Consider the following 19,108-nt stretch of genomic DNA (forward strand, 5'->3'; position numbering starts at 1 on the left):
ACCTAGAACAAATGTGTGAAAGAACTGCACAGCGGGAGCAGGGGAACAGAATTAGCTTTCTGATATGTTCTTAGATTGTACTGAACTTCATTTTGAGGTCTGTCTAGTACAGTGCGTCTTCAGTCAGGTGGATGTCTGTCCAGGTGTGCTGTTCAGAATGTATTAAATATGAATACTGTTTCCTTTGTCTACAGCTCCCAAAGAGTTTTTAAAATAAAATTAATAGACCATTTTCATTGATTTTTGTCCTAGATTTGTTCCTTGTATCTCTAGAGAACCAATTAAGGGCCCCCTGAGCTTTTTTCCTTTAACTAAGTCACACACCAGTGCTTTGGAGGGGCATGCTGCCAACCTGGAATTATGAATTCTCATCAGTCATGCTTTCTGTCATAGAGAGTGCTTGACTAGATTGAGATTAAATGCATCCTTCGTTGTGTCACTCTTCTGGATTTTGAGACATGGGTATTATTTTAATTGCATGTATTTCCTCCCTGTGGAATTGCTGCTTTTGCCTGTCAAAAAGAAGACAGCATGATTCCAGCTGTTGGTCACAGCATTAGCAGGTGGATATGGATGATGCAGCTTGCTGGTAACGTTTGTTGAGCAGTGCTTTCATTTCAAAGGCTGTGAAACCTTTGCCACACTTCAGAAGTAATATGCTGTGTGAATAATGTAATTTAATTGATTCTTCATGAGTTATTTCAAACCTAATGTTGTCAAACAAACATGGAATCGAACAGGGAGAGTCTGTTCTCATAATCATCGGGTGCCAGTCAGTAGGTTTAGCAAATGCAGACTTTAATTCTGAAGCATACCCAGTGCTTAACATACTCTAAATATCCATTGCTCTGGTTTTTAGATGTAACAAGCAGATTGCAAAATGAATTCTTGTGCTACTACAGACAATGTTCTCCAATTCTGCTAGGCTTCAGCCATGCTTTGGAAAAGTGTAGCATGGAATATTTAGTAAGTAATTTTTAATCATGTTCTAATTATGCTTCGTGTTTTCTCAATAGAATTATATAACTATTAACAAAGACTCCAACCTTTTGTATTGCCTTGAAATGTGTGTGCAGCTTACCTGCTGTGTATTGTGACAATTTCAGTCATCTTCAGGTTTTTTCTTATTGCATCTGTTGGAGTTGATAAGTTCCCAAAGAGTCTGTGTCAGTATGGTCTGTTCTGATAAGGAAATAAACTCTTATCTCAGCACCTTTTTAACCTGGAAGGATAAAGAGAAGGAATCGGGAGGTCAGGACTGTGGTTTGGGTAGAGAAGGACATCATACATAATGACTACAATAAACAGAAATGACACAATGACAATTCTGTTTTTCCATTAATGGCCTAACGATTACTTGCCTTCTTGGCAGCTGTTCAGGGTGTGTTTTTCAGGAAAGCAACCATAATGACTCCAGAAATTTTCATGAGTGTAAATAGTTTATTTTGAGCTTATCTTCCTGTATCTACAGCTATGCTGTTTTCCTGTTTCTTTCCCCACAGGCTTTACTAATACTAGATTTTGTCAGCTGTTTTATTGCTCAGAATCATGAGCTCCACCAGAAGCTCTTTGTAGTCATGCTCCAGAGCACTCTGTAACGTTGTCACCTCTTCACTGTTCAGCCCTGTTCATGGGAGGACACATCTTTCGGCAAAGCCTAAAGGAACCCAGTGGTCGTTTCACTTCTCTGTGAGACCTTGTCGTATTCATGCTCTTTTCCCCATCCATTCAATACTTGTATAGGTTTTGCATCCTCAGAGAGCTTTCCTTCTTATCTTTTGTTAGCTTAGGTTGGCTTTTCATTTGTTTATTTTTGAGCCTTTTATATGAAATATATTGTTAAAAGCTACGTAAAAAATCTGAGGATTTGCATTGGTTGGATCACCGAATGGAGATTGGCAGGTTTTTTTTGTTTTTTTTTTTTGTTTTTTTTTGTTTTTTTTTTTTAAAAAAAAAAAAAAAAAAAAACTTCAGAGATTTGAAGAATTGCTTTCTCTGCAAAGTTTATAGTAACTTTTGAGTTATGTTGCTTTGTTTGGTTTGGTCTTTAACTAATGGACTTCTCTTTAGAGGTTGTTGATAGTATTTTCCCTTTGTCTTTAAAGGTTACTTCAAATTTCAGCCTGAACCTCTAAATTCCTAGTTATGATTTTTTTAATGTGCTTTTGTGTGTGTTTACTAACTGCAGCTTCAGGATAAAAAATCTTTCATCCGTTGTTCTTTGTCAGAATGTGTGATCTCTCTGTATGTATTTTGCCTTCTACTTTTTTGCCTCAATGTGCCTTATTCTAGAAGTGTCAAGGACTTGCAGTAGCAACGTGCTAGCCATGTAATTACATCGTTGTGTGGTTAATTGATAATATAACTTTACATAATACATTGCAGTTCACCAAATCACAGTACGTCTGTTTTCTTATTTTGTCTTTGTTATTTCAGAATCTTTGTAGTTTGTAGAGAGTGGTGTTTAGACAGTTTCAGGACTGGGAACGTTCAGTAAATCAATAACTCAAGGGCAAAACACACTTCCATTATGTAGCAGATTTCTCACTGTGACCTCACTGATGTTGTAAAGAGAAAAGAGTTCTAAATGTCTACAGAGCTTGGTTATTAAAACTGCCATGCATTACTTTACTTAAAGCCAGCAACAATTAAAAACTGCACCTAACTGCACCTGTTAGTTTTTGCACTAGAGCGCAAGGCTTCATCAAGTTCCCAACATCTGTCGGAAGTGGAAGCAAAACCTTTTGAAAATACTGGGATGGGCTTAATGGTGTTATAGGATGAGACAGTGATGTGGAACGCAGACGGCTGCGTGTGGTCCCTGATTTTGTCCTTTGGATGGACTTGGCCTTCTGTAACTTATCTGTGACTAAAAATAATTTGTGTAGGCATCCCAGACCTATTCCCTTCTGCTCCTTAAAGGAATGCTTCAGGAGCTTAATTGTTTTCCTATCTCTACTAGTTCTGTTTCCTTTTTTTTTTTTTTTTTTTTTTTGCCTGTCTGAAATCTTTTATTAGTATTGTTTAATGAATTGTCTTGCTAATTATACAGCAAATATAATGTAAGTTAAATTTTTGCCTGTAAAGATTGATACATGGAAATATATGGAGATGCAAAAATGTAGAAAATAATTAAATATGCATGTAGGTGCCTCCATGAACATAACAGAACATTGAACAGTAATTTTTTTTTCTGTAGCAGAATATTATTGGAAGTTCTGACTTAGGTGAGACTTAGTTTTCCTGGCCTGAAGGTCAGCGTGTATGCTCAAGGGAAAGATGTGTGGAGTTACAGACAATCCAAGAGAAGGAGCTGCTGTGAAAGGATAAATTTGCAAGGCACGATGTTTGTCATGTGCAGTGCACAAGATTAACAGCAGTCTGGGAAGACTTTTATCAGGATAATTTGTTGTGGTGAGCAGGCTGCTCTCCACATAACCGACTTAAGTGGTTCACTTTAGAAGCAGTGTTGTACTTTTGGCAGGTGAGGAAATGGCATGCTTCTTCAGAAGAGGATTTCATCTTCTTCCCATTTTCTTTTTAATCAAGAACAAAACATCTTTATAGCTTTTAGGTAATTATGGCTCCTTATGCCTTTTGGATACTAGGAAAAGTTGGTGCATGGTTTTAACTTGAAATATGTCTGGAGTAGTAGCTTTATAAATGGACTTTTAAAAGATGTAGAGAAAGCACTCTTGCATAAAATCATAATCAGTGCAATTCAGAATTAAATACCAATAGTTGTTTTGTACTTAGTAATAGCCAACACTTCTGTTGACAGCCTTGGGAGTGAACTTCTACTCCAAACTTGGAGCATGTGATGCGCACAGTGGCACCTCTCCACAGAAGATTGGTGTGGTAGTGTTTGCAGGAGAGTTACTTTTCTGCAAAATCTTTAATAAAACCTTTGCAATAATGTGAACTCACTTTATTTTTGCTTCTTATAAGAGGATGAATGTGCTTTAGTTCCCGAGTAAGAACCATTCTGTAGTTAGAAAAGATGAGGTGTACTCAGCGATCATCTTCTCATTTGCCAGTACTTTTCTGGAGGTACCTAAGTAAAACCTCTTTGTTATCGATAGAAAAAGCAACTGCTGTTTTGTTCTGTCACTTTTTTGTTTACCATGCTGCATTGTATTGTGTCCTCTTATGAAATAACTTCAGAAGGCAAGAGTGCATTCTGTGCAGACATGTATGCTTTGGTATGCAGACTGTTTTCTGACATGGCTTTTCATTTTCTGTTTGCTTATTTTGATTATAAGGTGATGTGGGGCACAAATTTTTTCCCTATATAGAAAACTGTGAAAGTGATACCTACTCATTTACATGTGCTGGAATGAACATCTGCTGTTACTTTCCTTCCTCTAGTAAAGCTCAGAGGAAGACTGCTTACCTTCCTTTGGGTTGGCTATGTAAACTAATATGTTGTTTAAAATAAATAGAAAACATTCCTTCACCTCAAATTAAATGTGCAAGATTTGGAAATATGAGGTTTGACTGAAGGAGTCTGTGTTCCAAGTACTGAAAAGTTCAGGACTCAAGCACTCGAATGCTGAAAAGAAATAAGAGTCAGAAGAATTAGTTTTTCCAAAGCAAATGTTTCACTGGTATTCCTCAAGAGCTTAAATAGATATCAGGCAGTGCTATATTTAGCAAATTTGCTTGGAGTCTCGGTGCTCAAATGAATCTCCCAGTGTGAGCTGTGCTCCTGGAAATGGCTGTGCATGCTTGTCAGCAGTTATCTCTGTTCCCACCTAACACCCCTTGTCTTCTGCCAAGAACTCTCTTTGCTGAAATTTGATTTCATGGCCTCAGTCTGTGTTCTTGTAAAATAAAAGATGAATATAGTATCAACTTTGGAGTATTCTTTAAATTATATGGCTGAAAAACTTGAATGGAACTTGGATGCTTTTGGATATTTTGAAACGTAGCCAAGAAAGTGCAAAAGAATGTTGCTGTCAGAATTTTTTGTGCGATGAACTCATAGCCTATAAGAGCACCTACATGTGCTAAGAGGAACGGTAGTGTTTTTAATTTGTGAATATTAACTTAATCATAAGCTGAGTTCCAATGTTTGTTTTTTGTAGGGTTAGAGACATAGCCAAGAGCTATGAAAAATCTCTTAATAGCTGCCTGTAAATAGCAATAATTCAAATACTGTGTTCATATTTTAATGATGGGGAGTAAACACTCAGATGAAGTTGGCTGTATTTTCTTAGAATTTTAGCAGCCCTTTGTAGATGGATTAGTGTGTGAGCTAGTGTGATCTAATGCATACCACCCCCCTGCCCTTCTGGTTCCCTGTACTTATGTCATAAGCCATTCTTCACCTTAATTTTGAATTGTGAGGGTTTTTTTTATTTTACGTTATTTGTATTTTTTTACGTGCTTGCATTTGAAACAGTGATGCCCTGTCATTAAGTAAACCAGAAGAGTGATAATTTCAGATGTCTCCAGCAGTGTAGGGATGTTTTAAAAAACCAGCATTGTCAGAATTAACATAGATTTTGCCTTCTGAGTCTTGAGTTTCTTCACAGATAAGCATACAATCACTGTTTGTAGTCTGTTTGAAACAAACCCTAAGCAACCATCAGATCACAGACTTGGCTGCCTTATCGGTTGGACTGATAATACAGCACCTCTATTTTTGTTTTGTAGCTGATGCTTTTTTCAAAGCTGCAGTGAGCCTTGTTCCTGAAGTGCCAAAAATGATCAGTGTAGATGGAAAGATGCGACCTTCTGATGCCTTCCTCTTGGAATTCCTTTGTAACTTCTTTTCCACATTATTAGTTGTTCCAGTAAGTTGCTTTTGTGTTTAGTGTATGTTTCATTTAATGTAAACTTTCATTGTGTTCTGGTATACACTCGTTTTTCTATCTGCCGATTGTAGTTCTTTCCTCTTTTATTCTCCTCCTTCCTGACCAAGTACAGGGTGAATCAGCTTAGTGTTACTGTTTCAATCCTCGTAATTAGAACGGTGTATTCTGCTTTTTCCAATGGCAAGGGGTCTCCTCAGCCATGCATTTCATGGAGGTGCTAACTTGTTAGAGGGGGAAGGCTCATTGCCACTGTGGTTGTACTCCAGTGACTACAGAAGATGCTGAGGAGAGCTGTGTCGGAACTGGATGCTCCTCAGAAAAATGGCTCAGGAGATTATAGGAGGAAGATCCAAACTCTCAGATTCAGTAAAGAACTCGCAGTGACATTATAGGGTTCAGTAACTAGCTTCCACCTTCCTTTTTCTATTTACTTTGAAGTGCAGACAATGAGAAGGAAGGGTTCCAAGAGGACTGAAACTTGTCATACAAGTGTTGGTGGCATTGCACCAGCTGCAAGCTGAAATAAGCTGGGTGCAGTATTAAAACTGCTTGCAAAAAAAATCATGGCTTACATAGAACGTGTCTTTGTAACTGTATTCCTTTCCTATTAAAAGTTTCTTGATTGTGACTTTGACTGCCCAGTGTAAACGTTCTCATAAAACTCATATGAGTAATACACTTGTTTCTTACTGACATTATTTGAATTAAAAAAATTCTACCCAGTAGGCGATTTTAGGGCCCTGGGTTTTAAGAAGCTGACAATTCCACATCACTGCCCCATGAGTATAAAACAAAGCCTTTCAAAGTGTCTCTGTGAGGGTTGCGTAGAGAATGTTTATTATTACGGGAAAACGAGCATTTTGGAATGAAACTGGAACACAATCATAGAATATCCCAAGTTGGAAGAGACCCATAAGGATCATTGAGTCCGACTCCTGGCAGTTGGACTATGAGTTCTGAAAATGGGGAAGAGATTTTTAAAAGGATTTTCTGAAAGCACACTTCAGGGGAGGAGTTGCCAGTTTTTGTTTGTATTGTGGTTTTTGCTCACACAGAGTTAACACTGTGACTTGAAACCGCCAAATGCCTCAAAATAATCTTCATTTTGTTTTGGGATTGGTTGGAGCTTTGCTTTGGGTGTTTGGTTTTTTTTGTTGCTTATTTTCTTTTCTGTAGGACCATCCAGAACAAGGAGTGTTGTTTCTTGTGCGAGGATTACTAAATGTGATTCAGGATTATACTTGGGAGGATAACAGCGATGACAAAGTCAGGATTTACACTAATGTTTTGCATCTGCTGTCTGCAATGACTCAAGAAACATATATCTACCATGTAGATAAAGGTAACATGTTTGCCTGTTCCATCATGCAGTTTGCAGTATTCCTATACCTAGTTAATGAAGATCAGTGTTACCCAATTTTCCCATCCAGGTTCACATGTTGTGGGTTAAAATGATCACAGGAGGTGACTGCCAAGCAGATACCTAGTAAATAGACCTGAAACTGATATGAGAATTCTACATTTATGGGCTTTTTGTGTCTGAAGTATCAACCTGATTTATATTTATCACTGATGTTTCATTCACACACATTAACACCAATTCTAAGAATATAATGCCTGATTTTCATTATTTAAGTAATATATTTGCTGCTTTGAAGGCAAGTTTTCAGCTTTGGCAATTGTAATAGCTTATAAAAAAGAAAATCTTCAGAATAGCTGGAAAATATTCTACAGATCTTTTTTTATTAAGTGTCTGTAGTCTTTCTGTAATAGCATGATATTTTGATGGCTCTGGTGTTGAGAGTTTTCATAGAGAGGTCCCCAAATTGAGATACAGTGACAATTAATTCTTTCAAAGAATACAAGCAAGATGAGTCACTATGAGAGACCAAGATAGTTCTGAGTTCTCTTTTGGTTGCACAGGGCTTTCAGGCGGCGTCAGGCTGGGATCCATTCTGCAGCAGTCTGTCAGAGTTACCAACCATGACAAGAATATCTCTTGCAGTCAGCGGTGTAGAAGCTGGGTCACAGTTGAATAACTGCTCTGCAGTGAACTTCCTGTTCACATTTCTCATGGAACTGTGGTTGACCTGCTTTTGTTTTCATTAGATTTTTATATGTGCAAAAAAACTGCATAAACCCAATATGAGATATTCAATTATATTTCAACAGAGAGAGAGTTGAGAGTATGAATTAGTGATTTCTCCATGCAGTTGGACAATGGTTCAGATGAGGTATCTTAACTTCTTAAAATGAAGTTTACCTGAGAACGAAGGATAAACTTTTGCTTATGTGATGTCTGCTTTACCCATAGCACAGTTAAGTTCACAAATTTCTTATAACCTTTGTCTTAGAGCAGTGTAAATAAATAAAGCCAGAATTAAAAGTATCAGTTGTATAAATTCTAGAAACTTCAAAAAAGAACAATCTTTCAAGATCTCAGAAATTAAAAATGTGCTTTCTGCATTTCTTTCCAGCACACAAGATTTTACTGTAGGAAAGGATATAATTTATTTTTAAAATGTATTTTCCATTGAAAATCTTGTTTGCACCAAGTAAAATACAAACTTTGGCCAAGTCCTGCTGGTATTGAAAATGATGACCAAGCTTTTCTAACAAGGAAAATGTGAACACTGATACCATTTTCTTCCCTGGTGTTTGAGTGTAGCAGGTATTTTTGGACCTGGCTGCATCCAGGAATATAGGAGTGATTTTAGTCTAGGAGATTCTTTTCAACTGTTACATTCTTAGAATCAAGAGGACATAGTAGGCAGCCAATTTCAATAAGGTTATTTCATTTGCTTAGTGAAGGAAAGTCATTTTATAAGATCTGGTCTATAAATTGCTGGTATTTTCAGTAACAAACTCATAACTCTTGAGATAGGCCTAATCTTTATTTTATCTCTGCAGTGGATTCCAATGATACCCTGTATGGTGGAGACTCCAAGTTCCTGGCTGAAATCAGTAAACTATGTGAAACAGTAATAGCACAGATTCTGGATCATCTCAAAACCCTTGGAAAGGAAGAGGTATGTCCATACTTCAACTGGATTTAATGCAAAACCAAAATTACTTTGGAGTTGAGTAAACGGACCGCCTTCTTGGCCAGGTTTGATCTTTTTGGAAGTTCTGGGAGCTTTACAATGAGAGGGAATCAGTTTTCTTGTTTCACTTAGTTTTACTTCTTTAAAGAAGTTAATTGATCGTGTATGCAGACTTGTAGTAGAAAGACCTAATGAAGGTTAAGAGTTTCGAATTTTCTAATCTGAATATTGGCGTAGTCTGGGTTGTGGAAACATGACATTCTGTGTGGTGTAACATATAGACACCTTTATAAAGAAAAGGTCTTTGGAATGAGTGAGCTTCATGATGCAATCCTTGTCCTTAGCAAACTGGAGATTGTGCCACGCTCACTTATTTGTGGTGCAAAATCTGCTCCTTGTCCATCTCTCTTGTATCCTCCTGGCTGTCACCTTTCTCTCTCTGTAAATAAGCCATATTTTCTTGCCAGCTAAGTTATTTTCCTGAGATGTCCCATTCTGTAATAAGCAAAATGGGAGTTCATACTTAATGGTAAGTGCAGTGGAAATCTCCTTAAATTTGTACAAGTTTTGGATCTCAGACCATAGAAAGAGAGGTGCAGGGGGAGGGAAAACATGTTTTGTCTCTAACCTCTAAATGTGTGTTTTATTTGTTCAATATGAGGTAAAGAAAACTCTTGGCATTTCATTGGATTTCTTGATTGGAGTTGTAGAGTTTGGGAAACGAAACACACTGTAACAGTTTGTGTGTGGAGGGCAGGTGACCCCTGTTTTTCAGTGAAATCATTCTGCTAACTTGCTTCTTTCTGAGGTTGAGCCTCGAGTTGCTCCTACTGAGCTATTGAATATTGATTGCAGTCTTGTGGGCTTGTAGAGGGAGGTGGGAAGGCAGGAGATAATCATCTGATGCAACTTTTAAAGTACCATGTTTCCCAGTAGCTTGTGGTGTTTACAGAATGTATAAGGCATGATATGCCAGTTTGGAGACCTCTGTTACGAGTGCAGTTAGGCTTTTCACTGCTTTTGCTATATTATTTACCCTTGTTAAGCAACCATAGAGGTGTAAGATGCTTTGGCAGCGGGGTTGGACTCGATGATCTCTGGAGGTCCCTTCCAACCCCTACAATTCTGTGATTCTGTGAAATCCTTTGGAAATGCCTTTACGTCATTGTATTCATGACCACTGTGAATGGCAATTCTTTTTCAGAGCTGCTACAGGAAAGAAAAAGATGCTTTGCTAAGTGGTGTCCAAGCAGATGTTGGCAGGAGATTTTAACAGTTTTCTGGGCAGTGGGTCGCGTATGAGGGATTTCTTATGTCTGATTCCAATATGGAGTATGTGGGTGAGGATGTTTGTATGGCTGTGTGTGTGGTTTCTGAGAGGCTTTTTTTCCAACTTTCAAGCTTAATTTGAGAGGTTGTTATTTCTCTGATGTATTTGTTATGTAGAAAACTGGATTTAAAGCTAAGCAGCATGGCTGTAATTTCTGCCCTGCCTTTGTCTCACTGTGTCTTGGATTTATTCCTGTGTCCATCTTTACTTATGGAGTATCTAATTTGCTTTGTTGTGTAAAAGTCCTTGAGAGATTTTGACAAAAAAAAAAAAGTTCTGTAAGAATGAATGTTTTTTGGAGGAAGCTGTTGTTGCTGAGGAAATAGAGGTGACAGTATTGTCATAGCCCTCTGTTGGTACTGACATAGGACCTAGCATGAGATCTGTGTGGCATTTTCATTGCCTTGGTGACAGTGACCTTATGTTATTCATCAGCTTGGCTGCATGCTTAAACAAACAGACCTCTGATACTGAGTTTTAATTGGTTCATTCCCTTTCAGAACTACAGAGGAGAATAGTAGGTCCTCACAACAAAAGGCTTTCACCAGAATGGTGGTTTGGAAGAGAGCAATGCTGCTTCAGTCAACTCAGTGTGGTCCTTTTGCATTATTAAAGAATCCTTCATCTGTGTTACAGTGCTTGAAGTACAGTTCTCACTTCTGGACAGTTCAGTGTAATGCAAAGAGGTGCCCTGCCAGCCCAGAGACCTGGCTGGGCTGACCCATGCCGTGCCCTGAGGCAGCGCTGTGGCCGTGCTGAGCTCTGTGGGTGCCTGGGCTCTGCTGTGGGACGCTGCAGTGCTGGGCAGCCTGCACAGGGAGCAGCGGGCCAAAGTGAGCCACAGCTTTTCTCAGAGAAAGCTGGAGGTATCCTTATGCCATAGGTGTCTGGAGAAAGTCTTTAAAGACAGGAGTGAGTGACTGAACCACTAGCCAGAAGATCACGAAAATAATTACATATTCTGTTGTGAGAAATGTTGTATTTTCTTCTGCTTAGCTGTTTGAAACTTGGACATTGCTCTGCACTTTGGGGGAGCCTGAGGTCACAACATTGAATGATGATTTGTTGTGTTTTCTTTTCATTCTGTGGTGATCAGCATTATTCCACGGGTTTTGGAAAATGCAGCTCCTGGGGGCAGCTCCTCTTGGTGTGGGGATTGTCAGTCCTGTGGCTCTGCGGCTGCCGAGCAGCCGATGGCTCCTTTTTGTGTGCAGCCTCTGAATGCACACTGCAGGTCAGCATGCAGCACAGCCACAGCTGCCAGCAGGCTGGCAGTGTGCTGGCATGCATCACTCCCCTGGGTGGCAGAGTGGTGCCGTGTTGCACAAACATGCCTGCTGTCACCAGGACCCTTGTCTGACCCTGCTGGTTAGTTTTCATACATGGATTTACTGCACATTTGTGCCTCTCTCTCTCCCTCTCTCTCTCTCTCTCCCTCTCTCTCTCTCTCTCCCTCTCTCTCTCTCTCTCTCTCTCTCTCTCTCTCTCCCTCCCCCTGTTGCACTGTGTAAATGGGAACTGGGTGCCAAAATGCTGTCTGAGATGACTGTGCCTACCCCACCATGATGGGAGTTAGCATGTGTCTCTTCCAGCTTTTTTACTGTTTCAAAGTTTTTTTTTTTTTTTTTTTTTTTTAAGTACTTATGTTTCCAGTTAGTCAAAACATCATCCCTACTTTCAAGAATGCATGATCCGCTGGTGTTGTTACTTCCTGGAAAGCCTTGCTAGTTGTGTCCAGTTCTGAGTGCTGCTGCATTTGTGTTCTGCCCAACAATTTCAGGGCTTATGAGAGTGCCTCCAGAGACCTCCTTAAAGGTTGGAGGTGCTCAGTGGAAGATGCACAAGCATTAGATAGTGGGGAAAAAAAACCAAAATGTAGTTAAACACCCTGTTTTGCCAGTTCAGCATAGATGGTGACAGGAGGTAGGCTGTGTGTAACACTGACTAGCAGGCAGTACACTGTATCTTTTTCCCTGAAGGATGGCAATCCTGTGAAAGAAATACCATAGTAATATTTAAGCATTGACAACTATTTTTCTGTTTACTGTCCTTCAGAGTGGCATCTCTGTTCTTTGTGTTAACATTCCTGGACTAGACTGATTGTGTTCCTCTGCCTGGTAGGTAGTATGGTTCAACACTTCCAAATAATGGCTGCAGTTTCAGCTAATAAACCAATTTTGGAGCTACTGGGATGAAAGATTCTGAAGTAGGTAACTGTTAGAGGAAGAAAGAGCTGTCTTCCTGATAGCTCCATGTAATCAATTCAGTGTTTACAGAACATTTCCTGGGCCCTGTAGCAGCTCTGGGCATTCTGTGTGTATGTGCAACTCATCAGATTTTCTCTGCATCTACTGCTGTGTGGCTGATACACAGTAGTAACCACTCTTACACTTCTCAATTGGAGCATGCTGTGCCCTCTTTTCCAGCTTGCCAATTCTTTAATGGCATGGCTTTCTGCTTTTACAGAAATATCTGGGGGACTGATGGCAGTCTGTGTTTCTTTGTTTAGTAGCATCTCACCTCGCTTCTGCTGACAGTGAGAAGTGAAATTAATTTACTTTTGGTCCCTTAGGGAAAGGGCAGAGGCTGTGTGGCTGCACTGGTGGTGTCAGGAGAGCACAACTTGCACTGATCACACCGCTTATCCCAATTTTTGCCTCATTCCCTCTGTAGTCTTGTACCTGAGTGCAGTATGTTAGCTACCCCACCACATATTGAACTGAGAGGGCTGAAGTGAGTATCAAGTTCAGTAATCAAGGTGCTGAGCTGATAGTTCTAGTTACTGTCTTGCTGTTGTGGATAAGATGCAGCTTTGGTTTTGTCAGGGGTCTGTTTTCAGCCAAAACCAAAGGACAGCAGCAGCAAAGCAGTATAAAAGAGGTGCTGTGTGTAAGATGCATCCAACAATAATCTGTCTTCAGTGCAGAATTGTCAGTGCTGGAGAGCTGCCCTGCAGAGTCTGAAAGGCAGTGGTGTTCCTCATGGTAGGTTACAGCAAAGCACTGGTTCTCCTCGAGCTCCCTCCTAAAAATTGTAAGGAAATTAATTACTAAATTAATTACTAACATGGTACAGGTGTGTTTCCCTAGAAGAAAAGCAAGTTTTTTAAAAAAAAAAAAAAAAAAAAAAAGGAAGTCACCCTCACTGTGAAGTTCATCCACATATTTGTGTGGAACTTCCTGTGTTCCAGCTTTTGGCCGTTGCTCCTTACTCTACCATAACGTAACACACCACTAAGACCCTGGCCTTGCCTAATTGCCTCCCAGACCTTAGGTATTTATAAACATTGATCAGATCCTCTCTCAGTCTTCTCACTAGGCCCAGGTGTCTCAGCCTTTCCCTGTGCAAGAGATGCTCCAGGCCCCTGTATTGTCTTTGTTATCCTCCTCTGGACTCTTTCTAGGAGATTTCTTTTTTGAACTGGGGAGCTCAGAACTGGACATGTGGGTTGACTCATCATTTTTTTTGTTTTATTTGGAATGGAATGTGGAAACTGTGTCCATATTCCTGCAGCTGTACTGCTGTGTATTTCAAAACAATTATCTGTCCCTTGCACTTGTAAGCAAACTTGGAGAGGTTATGCTGGGATGACTGTATGATAACACAGGAATTCTTTTCTCATTATAGACTCTGAAGCGACAAAGCCAGTTGGCACTCTATTTCTTCAACACGATTTTAGCTCATGGCGATCTACGAAACAACAAACTAAACCAGCTTTCAGTGAATCTCTGGAATCTTGCCCAGAAACATGGCTTTGCTGACACCAAGACAATGGTAAGGAGTACGTACTGCAGAGAAATCGGTTAAGATTTTCTTTAGCTCCTTTTGTGGGAAAAGGCAATCCTATATAGGTTGATCCAAAAGTAACACCTCCTATTTATTTCCATGGAAACAACAACAGATACGAAAAGCACAGTAATGTTGTTTGATAGAGCAAATTCCCAGCCACAAGAAACTATTGTTGTTTTAGCATAGTCATCACTGTTAGCGATACATTTTTGTCACTGATGAAATCTGCAGAGGTGACCCAGTGTTGTTGCTGGGAAAATATTGCCCACGCAGTCCACCTTTCAGCTGCCTGAACAGATGGAAGTTAGAAGGTTCTGAGTATGGACTATATGGTGGGTCTGGTTGGAGAGTCCAGTCAAGGTTAGCAATGTGCTGCACAGTCTTCAAACCAGCGTGGAACCTGGCATTACCCTGTGGCGAGAGAAGGGCTGTGTTCTGCTCTGGCCTGACTGTAGAAGTTTTAGCCTTCAGCTCAGTCAGCATCACAGTGCAGTGGTCAGAGCTAAGGGTTTGCCCAGGTTCCAGGAAATCCCTCCCCTATTCCATCCCAGAGGACAGTGCACATCACTTGTCTTGCTGAGAATTTTGTCATCGACTTTTTCTTTGATGGGGAATTCACACGTCACCGCTCCATGGATTGCCCTTTGACTCTGGCACACAGTAATCTCATCACCAGTAATGATTCAATCCAGGAAACTCTTGCTCCTTCACCTTGTATCAGTTCGATATATCTATATCATTGCATATGGTGTTCTTTCTGTTACTTTGTGAGCATTTGTGGAAACCACCTGGTGCAGACTGTGAGATTTTAACACTTATACCATGGTTTCCAATACTGAGGCCAATATTCAGCTCTTACAGAATCATAGGTTCCTAGGTTGGAAAAGACCTTACAGATCGAATTGAACCACAACCTAACCATACTACCCTGACTCTAACAACCCACCTCTAAATCATGTCCCTGAGCACCACATCCAAACAGTTTTTAAACGCATCCAGGGATGGTGACTCAGCTACTTCTCTGAGGAGCCTGTTCCAGTGCTTAACCACTCTTCCTGTAAAGAAGTTTTTCCTGATATCCAACCTAAACTTCCCCTGGTGCAACTTAAGACCATTTCACCTCGTCCTGTCACCAGTGAGAAGAGACCAGCCCTGCTCTCGCTGTTGTCACCTTTCAGGTACTGGAAGAGAGCAGTAAGGTCTCCCCTCGGCCTCCCCTTGCCCAGATTAAACAGCCCCAGTGCCTTCAGTCTCATCCTATAGGCCATATTCTCCAAGCCCTTCACAAGCCTTGTTGCCCTTTGGACCTGCTCCAGCACCTCCATGTCCTTTCTGTGTTGAGGTGCCCAGCCAGCTTCGCCCCGTGAAGGACAGTGTCAAAGGCTTTACTGAAGTCCAGGTAGACCACTTTGACAGCCTTCCCTTCATCCATTTAGTGGGTCACCTTGTCATAGAATGAAATCAGGTTTGCACACAGTTCTCTGGTTGTGACCAGCTGATTTGTGTTGATTAGCTGATCGAGACTCTTTTCATTTTGTGGTGTGAGAGCTGTGCATGGCTGTCCAGAACATCAGTTGTCTTTCATGCTGCTGTTGCCGTTGCTGAAACACCCCCCCCATCCTTCACTGTGTTAACACCTGCTGTTCGGTCTGCACAGACTTTTAGCAGATACTGTTGAATATCAGTGGGTGCCATTTTATTCACATGGAGGAATTCAGTTCCACCTCTATGCTTTATCTGCACTCGCATGTCAGACACTGTTCTGTAAGACTACAAAATGTGATGGGATATTGGTGGGAAGGTTCAGCCTCTACTGCAGTCCCACCAACATCCCTCTCTGATGTTGTGGGCCAATGCAATGAAATAGGAGGCTTCCAGAGCCCTTTCTTGACCTAGACGAACCTGATCTCCTTACAAGTGTCTGTCTTGTTCTAACTGGGCTTTGAACTAAGTTTAAAACAAAAAACAACAACTTTATTTTTTAAAATGCTTCTTAATAAATAAAACAGCTTCACTTATTTGTACCAATCTGCTCTGTCTCTCACATTTTTAAAAGTATTTCACACATTAAAGGATCTGGAAATATGGGGTTCTGCACTTTTCAGACAGAAAATGTAAGCTTTTAAAGAACAACAACGTTGTTATGTAGTGGAGGAATTGTATGTTGACATATTGGAATGTGAGCACTTGAGAGCACTGCTTGAGAAAAGTGTCTATGGTCACCAGCTCTGGAGTCAGAGAAGCAAGAGGTTGTGTATCTAGTAGAATTTAGGGGAAATCAGAGGTGCGTCTGTTAAAATGCCTTCCTTTAGCAAAACTGTGGCCTCTGAAATGAGAAAAGACAAAGACTAAACGTCTCAAAACACCTTTCTTTTTGTACCCAGGTAAAAACTCTGGAATACATGAAGAGGCAAAGCAAACAACCTGATATGAGTCACTTCACAGACTTGGCCCTTCGCCTTCCTCTGCAGTCAAGAACCTGATGAGTGCCTCTTCCAGGGAGCCTTATGTGAAAGTGAGCATGTAGCCAAGGCCACAAATCGCTGATTCTTCTGGTCTTTGACTGGAATTCACTGCATTTGAATTTTACTTAGAGTGACGGATTTACTTGGGTACAGGTAAAACAGTTCTGAGTGCAATAATTTAATCTGAATTTTTTGTTTCCAGTTCTGCCACTGTATTTTAAATCCAGGTTAGATTCAGTAAAAGATATTTCAGCCTTTCCAAATAAAATTTGTTGTCATTGTAGCGACAAAGGAATAAAATCTGATACTCTACACAGATCAATTCGCAGCCCCCAGACTTCATCCTGCCTGTAGAGCAGTGTTTCTCCCGCGTAAAAGCAGTATTTCAGTGTAGTAATCCTACTAAGTTGTCCTCTTGCTTTGGAATGCTGCCAACATTTGGTCAGTTTTAGTAAGAGAAAAATGGACCAAGTGTTACTGTTCTAATTTCTAATATACATTTTCTCAGCTGCGTTTGTAATATCACTTCAGTTCAGTAGTGTTTTGTATCTTTAAATGCTGTCTGCAAAGGAAAATGGACATGTACGCATATTCTCTAGTATGCTGTATCACGGAATAAAGCAATTTGCAGCTCACCTGTTTGTTCTGGAGGAGTTCCTTTGTGTATACAAGTTTATTACCTAGTCATGCTGTAATTCACCTGTGTGCACTGCTTTTATACCTAATAAATTTCATTCTGTCCGTTTCTGTCCTGTGGTAAGCAACCACAGTGTGATCTTGCATCTATTGGTACTTCTGTGTGGCAGTATTTTAACATATTAAGATGTATTTGCACAGCAATGTTCTCTTTGTTAAGGCAGATGTCCTACTTTCAGCAGGAACAGAGCTGATTTTTCCTTCACCGTGTCTGGTATGAGGCTGTGTTTTGGCTTTAGGAGAAAGACTGCTGGTAGCACACGGATGGTTTGGTTGTTGCTGAGCAGAGCCAAGGATGCCTCAGTTTCTCAGCTTCTCCTTCTGCTGAGGGGGCTGGGGGGGCACAAGGAGCTGGGAGGGAACAGAACCAGGACAGCTGCCCTCAACTGGCTAAAGGCTTTTCTGTACCGTTTGGCATCATGCAGAAGCAGCTTGAAAACAAGGAGTTGGTCAGGGTGGGCAGCTTCTGCTTGGGGACTGGCTGGGCATCGGTCAGCAGGTGGTGAGCTACTGCGTCGTGCATTGCTTCTTTTGTCTGTATATAAGTATCATATGTATATAAAACTTTTGTTGTTGTTGTTCCTTTTTTGATAAATAGTTTTATTTCAACCCTCAAATTCTACTTTGTGGGTTGTTTTTTTTTTTTTTTTTGTGATTCTCTCCCCCATGCCACTGGGAGGTGGGGGAAGTGAGCAAATGACTGCCTAGTGTTTAACAGCAGCTAAGCATATAATTGGTTTCGCTAGAACCATATATTCATTTCTAACCTTCAGTACCCAATTTAATTACACTTTCTTTAGATAATTCTGTGTATCCTATGCATAGTGAGATGACAGTACTGCACATATGTTACTATGATTTAGCTCCCCTTTTTGCTGCAGCTGCACAAAGCAACTCTCAGCAGCACATGGATGATTCTTTCTCTTACACTTGGAAACTGGGTAAGTGGGATTGAACCGAGTGTCTAACCAGCCAAGTAGGTCACCGAGAGCAGCTGCAGTACGGTAGAAATTGTCCTGCAGGGGTAAATGCGCTGCTCCAAGCCCAGCGTGGAGCTGTTCCAGGATCTGTAAAATGGAAACTTACAGCAGGCTTAGTTGGCCCAGCCAACCATTCCTTTTCCCCCACAGACACCCATTTTTGCCTGTCATCTTTTGTGCACAGTATAACTTTATTTATTGATGTAAGACTGCCATGGAAAAGGTTTTCAAGGTTTTTACTGATGCTTTGATTAGTGCAAAAACAGCTTGGTTATAGCCAGAAAGCTCTAATTAGTTACCAGGTGTCATGGTTTTGTGATTTTTGGCTTTTGGTATTCCACATCATAACATCATGTGGGGCGCTGGCACTTTAACTGTCAATGCTCAAGTCCTGGGTACCTGCCCTGAAGAGAAGAACTGCATTCCCCAGGGGACCTTGTGGTCAGGGAGAGGAGGTTGAACTCCTGGCAAGGCCAGCTGATTGCTCTTTCTTGCCTGCCCTTCGTTGTGGGCGCTGCTCCCGTCTCCCTGCTGCTCAACTGCACTGCGCATCTCACCTCAGCCTTGTGCTGAGGCCTATCCACCTTTCGGACATTCTCTCTCTCATTATATTTGATTTATTAGCTTCCATTCTGATTATATTGTATTATAATGTCTTATCTTGCATTCCGATAATATACTTAGTAAATTAGTTTGTTTCTCCTCAGATCGGTGCCGCTGTCTTTAATTACTTTGGGGTCCCCTGTTTCCTTTTTTTCTGGAGGCGCGGATCTGCGGATCCCTCCACCCCGCTCGTCACTGAATCGGGCCGAACCAGCCCGTAAACCATTGACACCAGGAGCAACTTTAAACATCCAGCCTTGAAGCTCACCCCACCACTCTAATAACCTGCTTTTGGCTTACTTCCATGTTAGAGAAAAATTATTCTTAGTTTAAGCATCCCACTTACTAAAGACCCGTGCGGCTTCTGTATGCAGTAAGTACA

The 19,108-nt window shown here is 40.7% G+C and overlaps 1 protein-coding gene across 5 annotated transcripts in view; it reads left to right on the plus strand.

The window, feature by feature from the left end:
- VPS35L (VPS35 endosomal protein sorting factor like) overlaps window positions 1-17,082 on the plus strand; it is a 54,226-nt gene extending 37,144 nt beyond the window's left edge. For 4 of the 5 annotated variants that reach the window (XM_052679791.1, XM_052679793.1, XM_052679792.1 and 1 more), the window contains 5 exons: window positions 5,659-5,798; window positions 6,996-7,161; window positions 8,730-8,848; window positions 13,821-13,967; window positions 16,367-17,082. In XM_052679791.1, the coding sequence (XP_052535751.1) occupies window positions 5,659-5,798; window positions 6,996-7,161; window positions 8,730-8,848; window positions 13,821-13,967; window positions 16,367-16,465 (671 nt within the window). In that variant the 3' untranslated portion in view covers window positions 16,466-17,082. Of the gene's footprint in view, window positions 1-859; window positions 967-5,658; window positions 5,799-6,995; window positions 7,162-8,729; window positions 8,849-13,820; window positions 13,968-16,366 lie in introns of those variants that run through there. The other variant, XM_052679795.1, reaches the window with a different exon arrangement.
- The last annotated feature ends 2,026 nt before the right edge of the window (window positions 17,083-19,108 follow it).

This window comes from Tympanuchus pallidicinctus, unplaced genomic scaffold (assembly GCF_026119805.1).
Source record: "Tympanuchus pallidicinctus isolate F22 unplaced genomic scaffold, pur_lepc_1.0 scaffold18, whole genome shotgun sequence".
In the NCBI taxonomy this organism is placed as follows: Eukaryota; Metazoa; Chordata; class Aves; order Galliformes; family Phasianidae; genus Tympanuchus; species Tympanuchus pallidicinctus.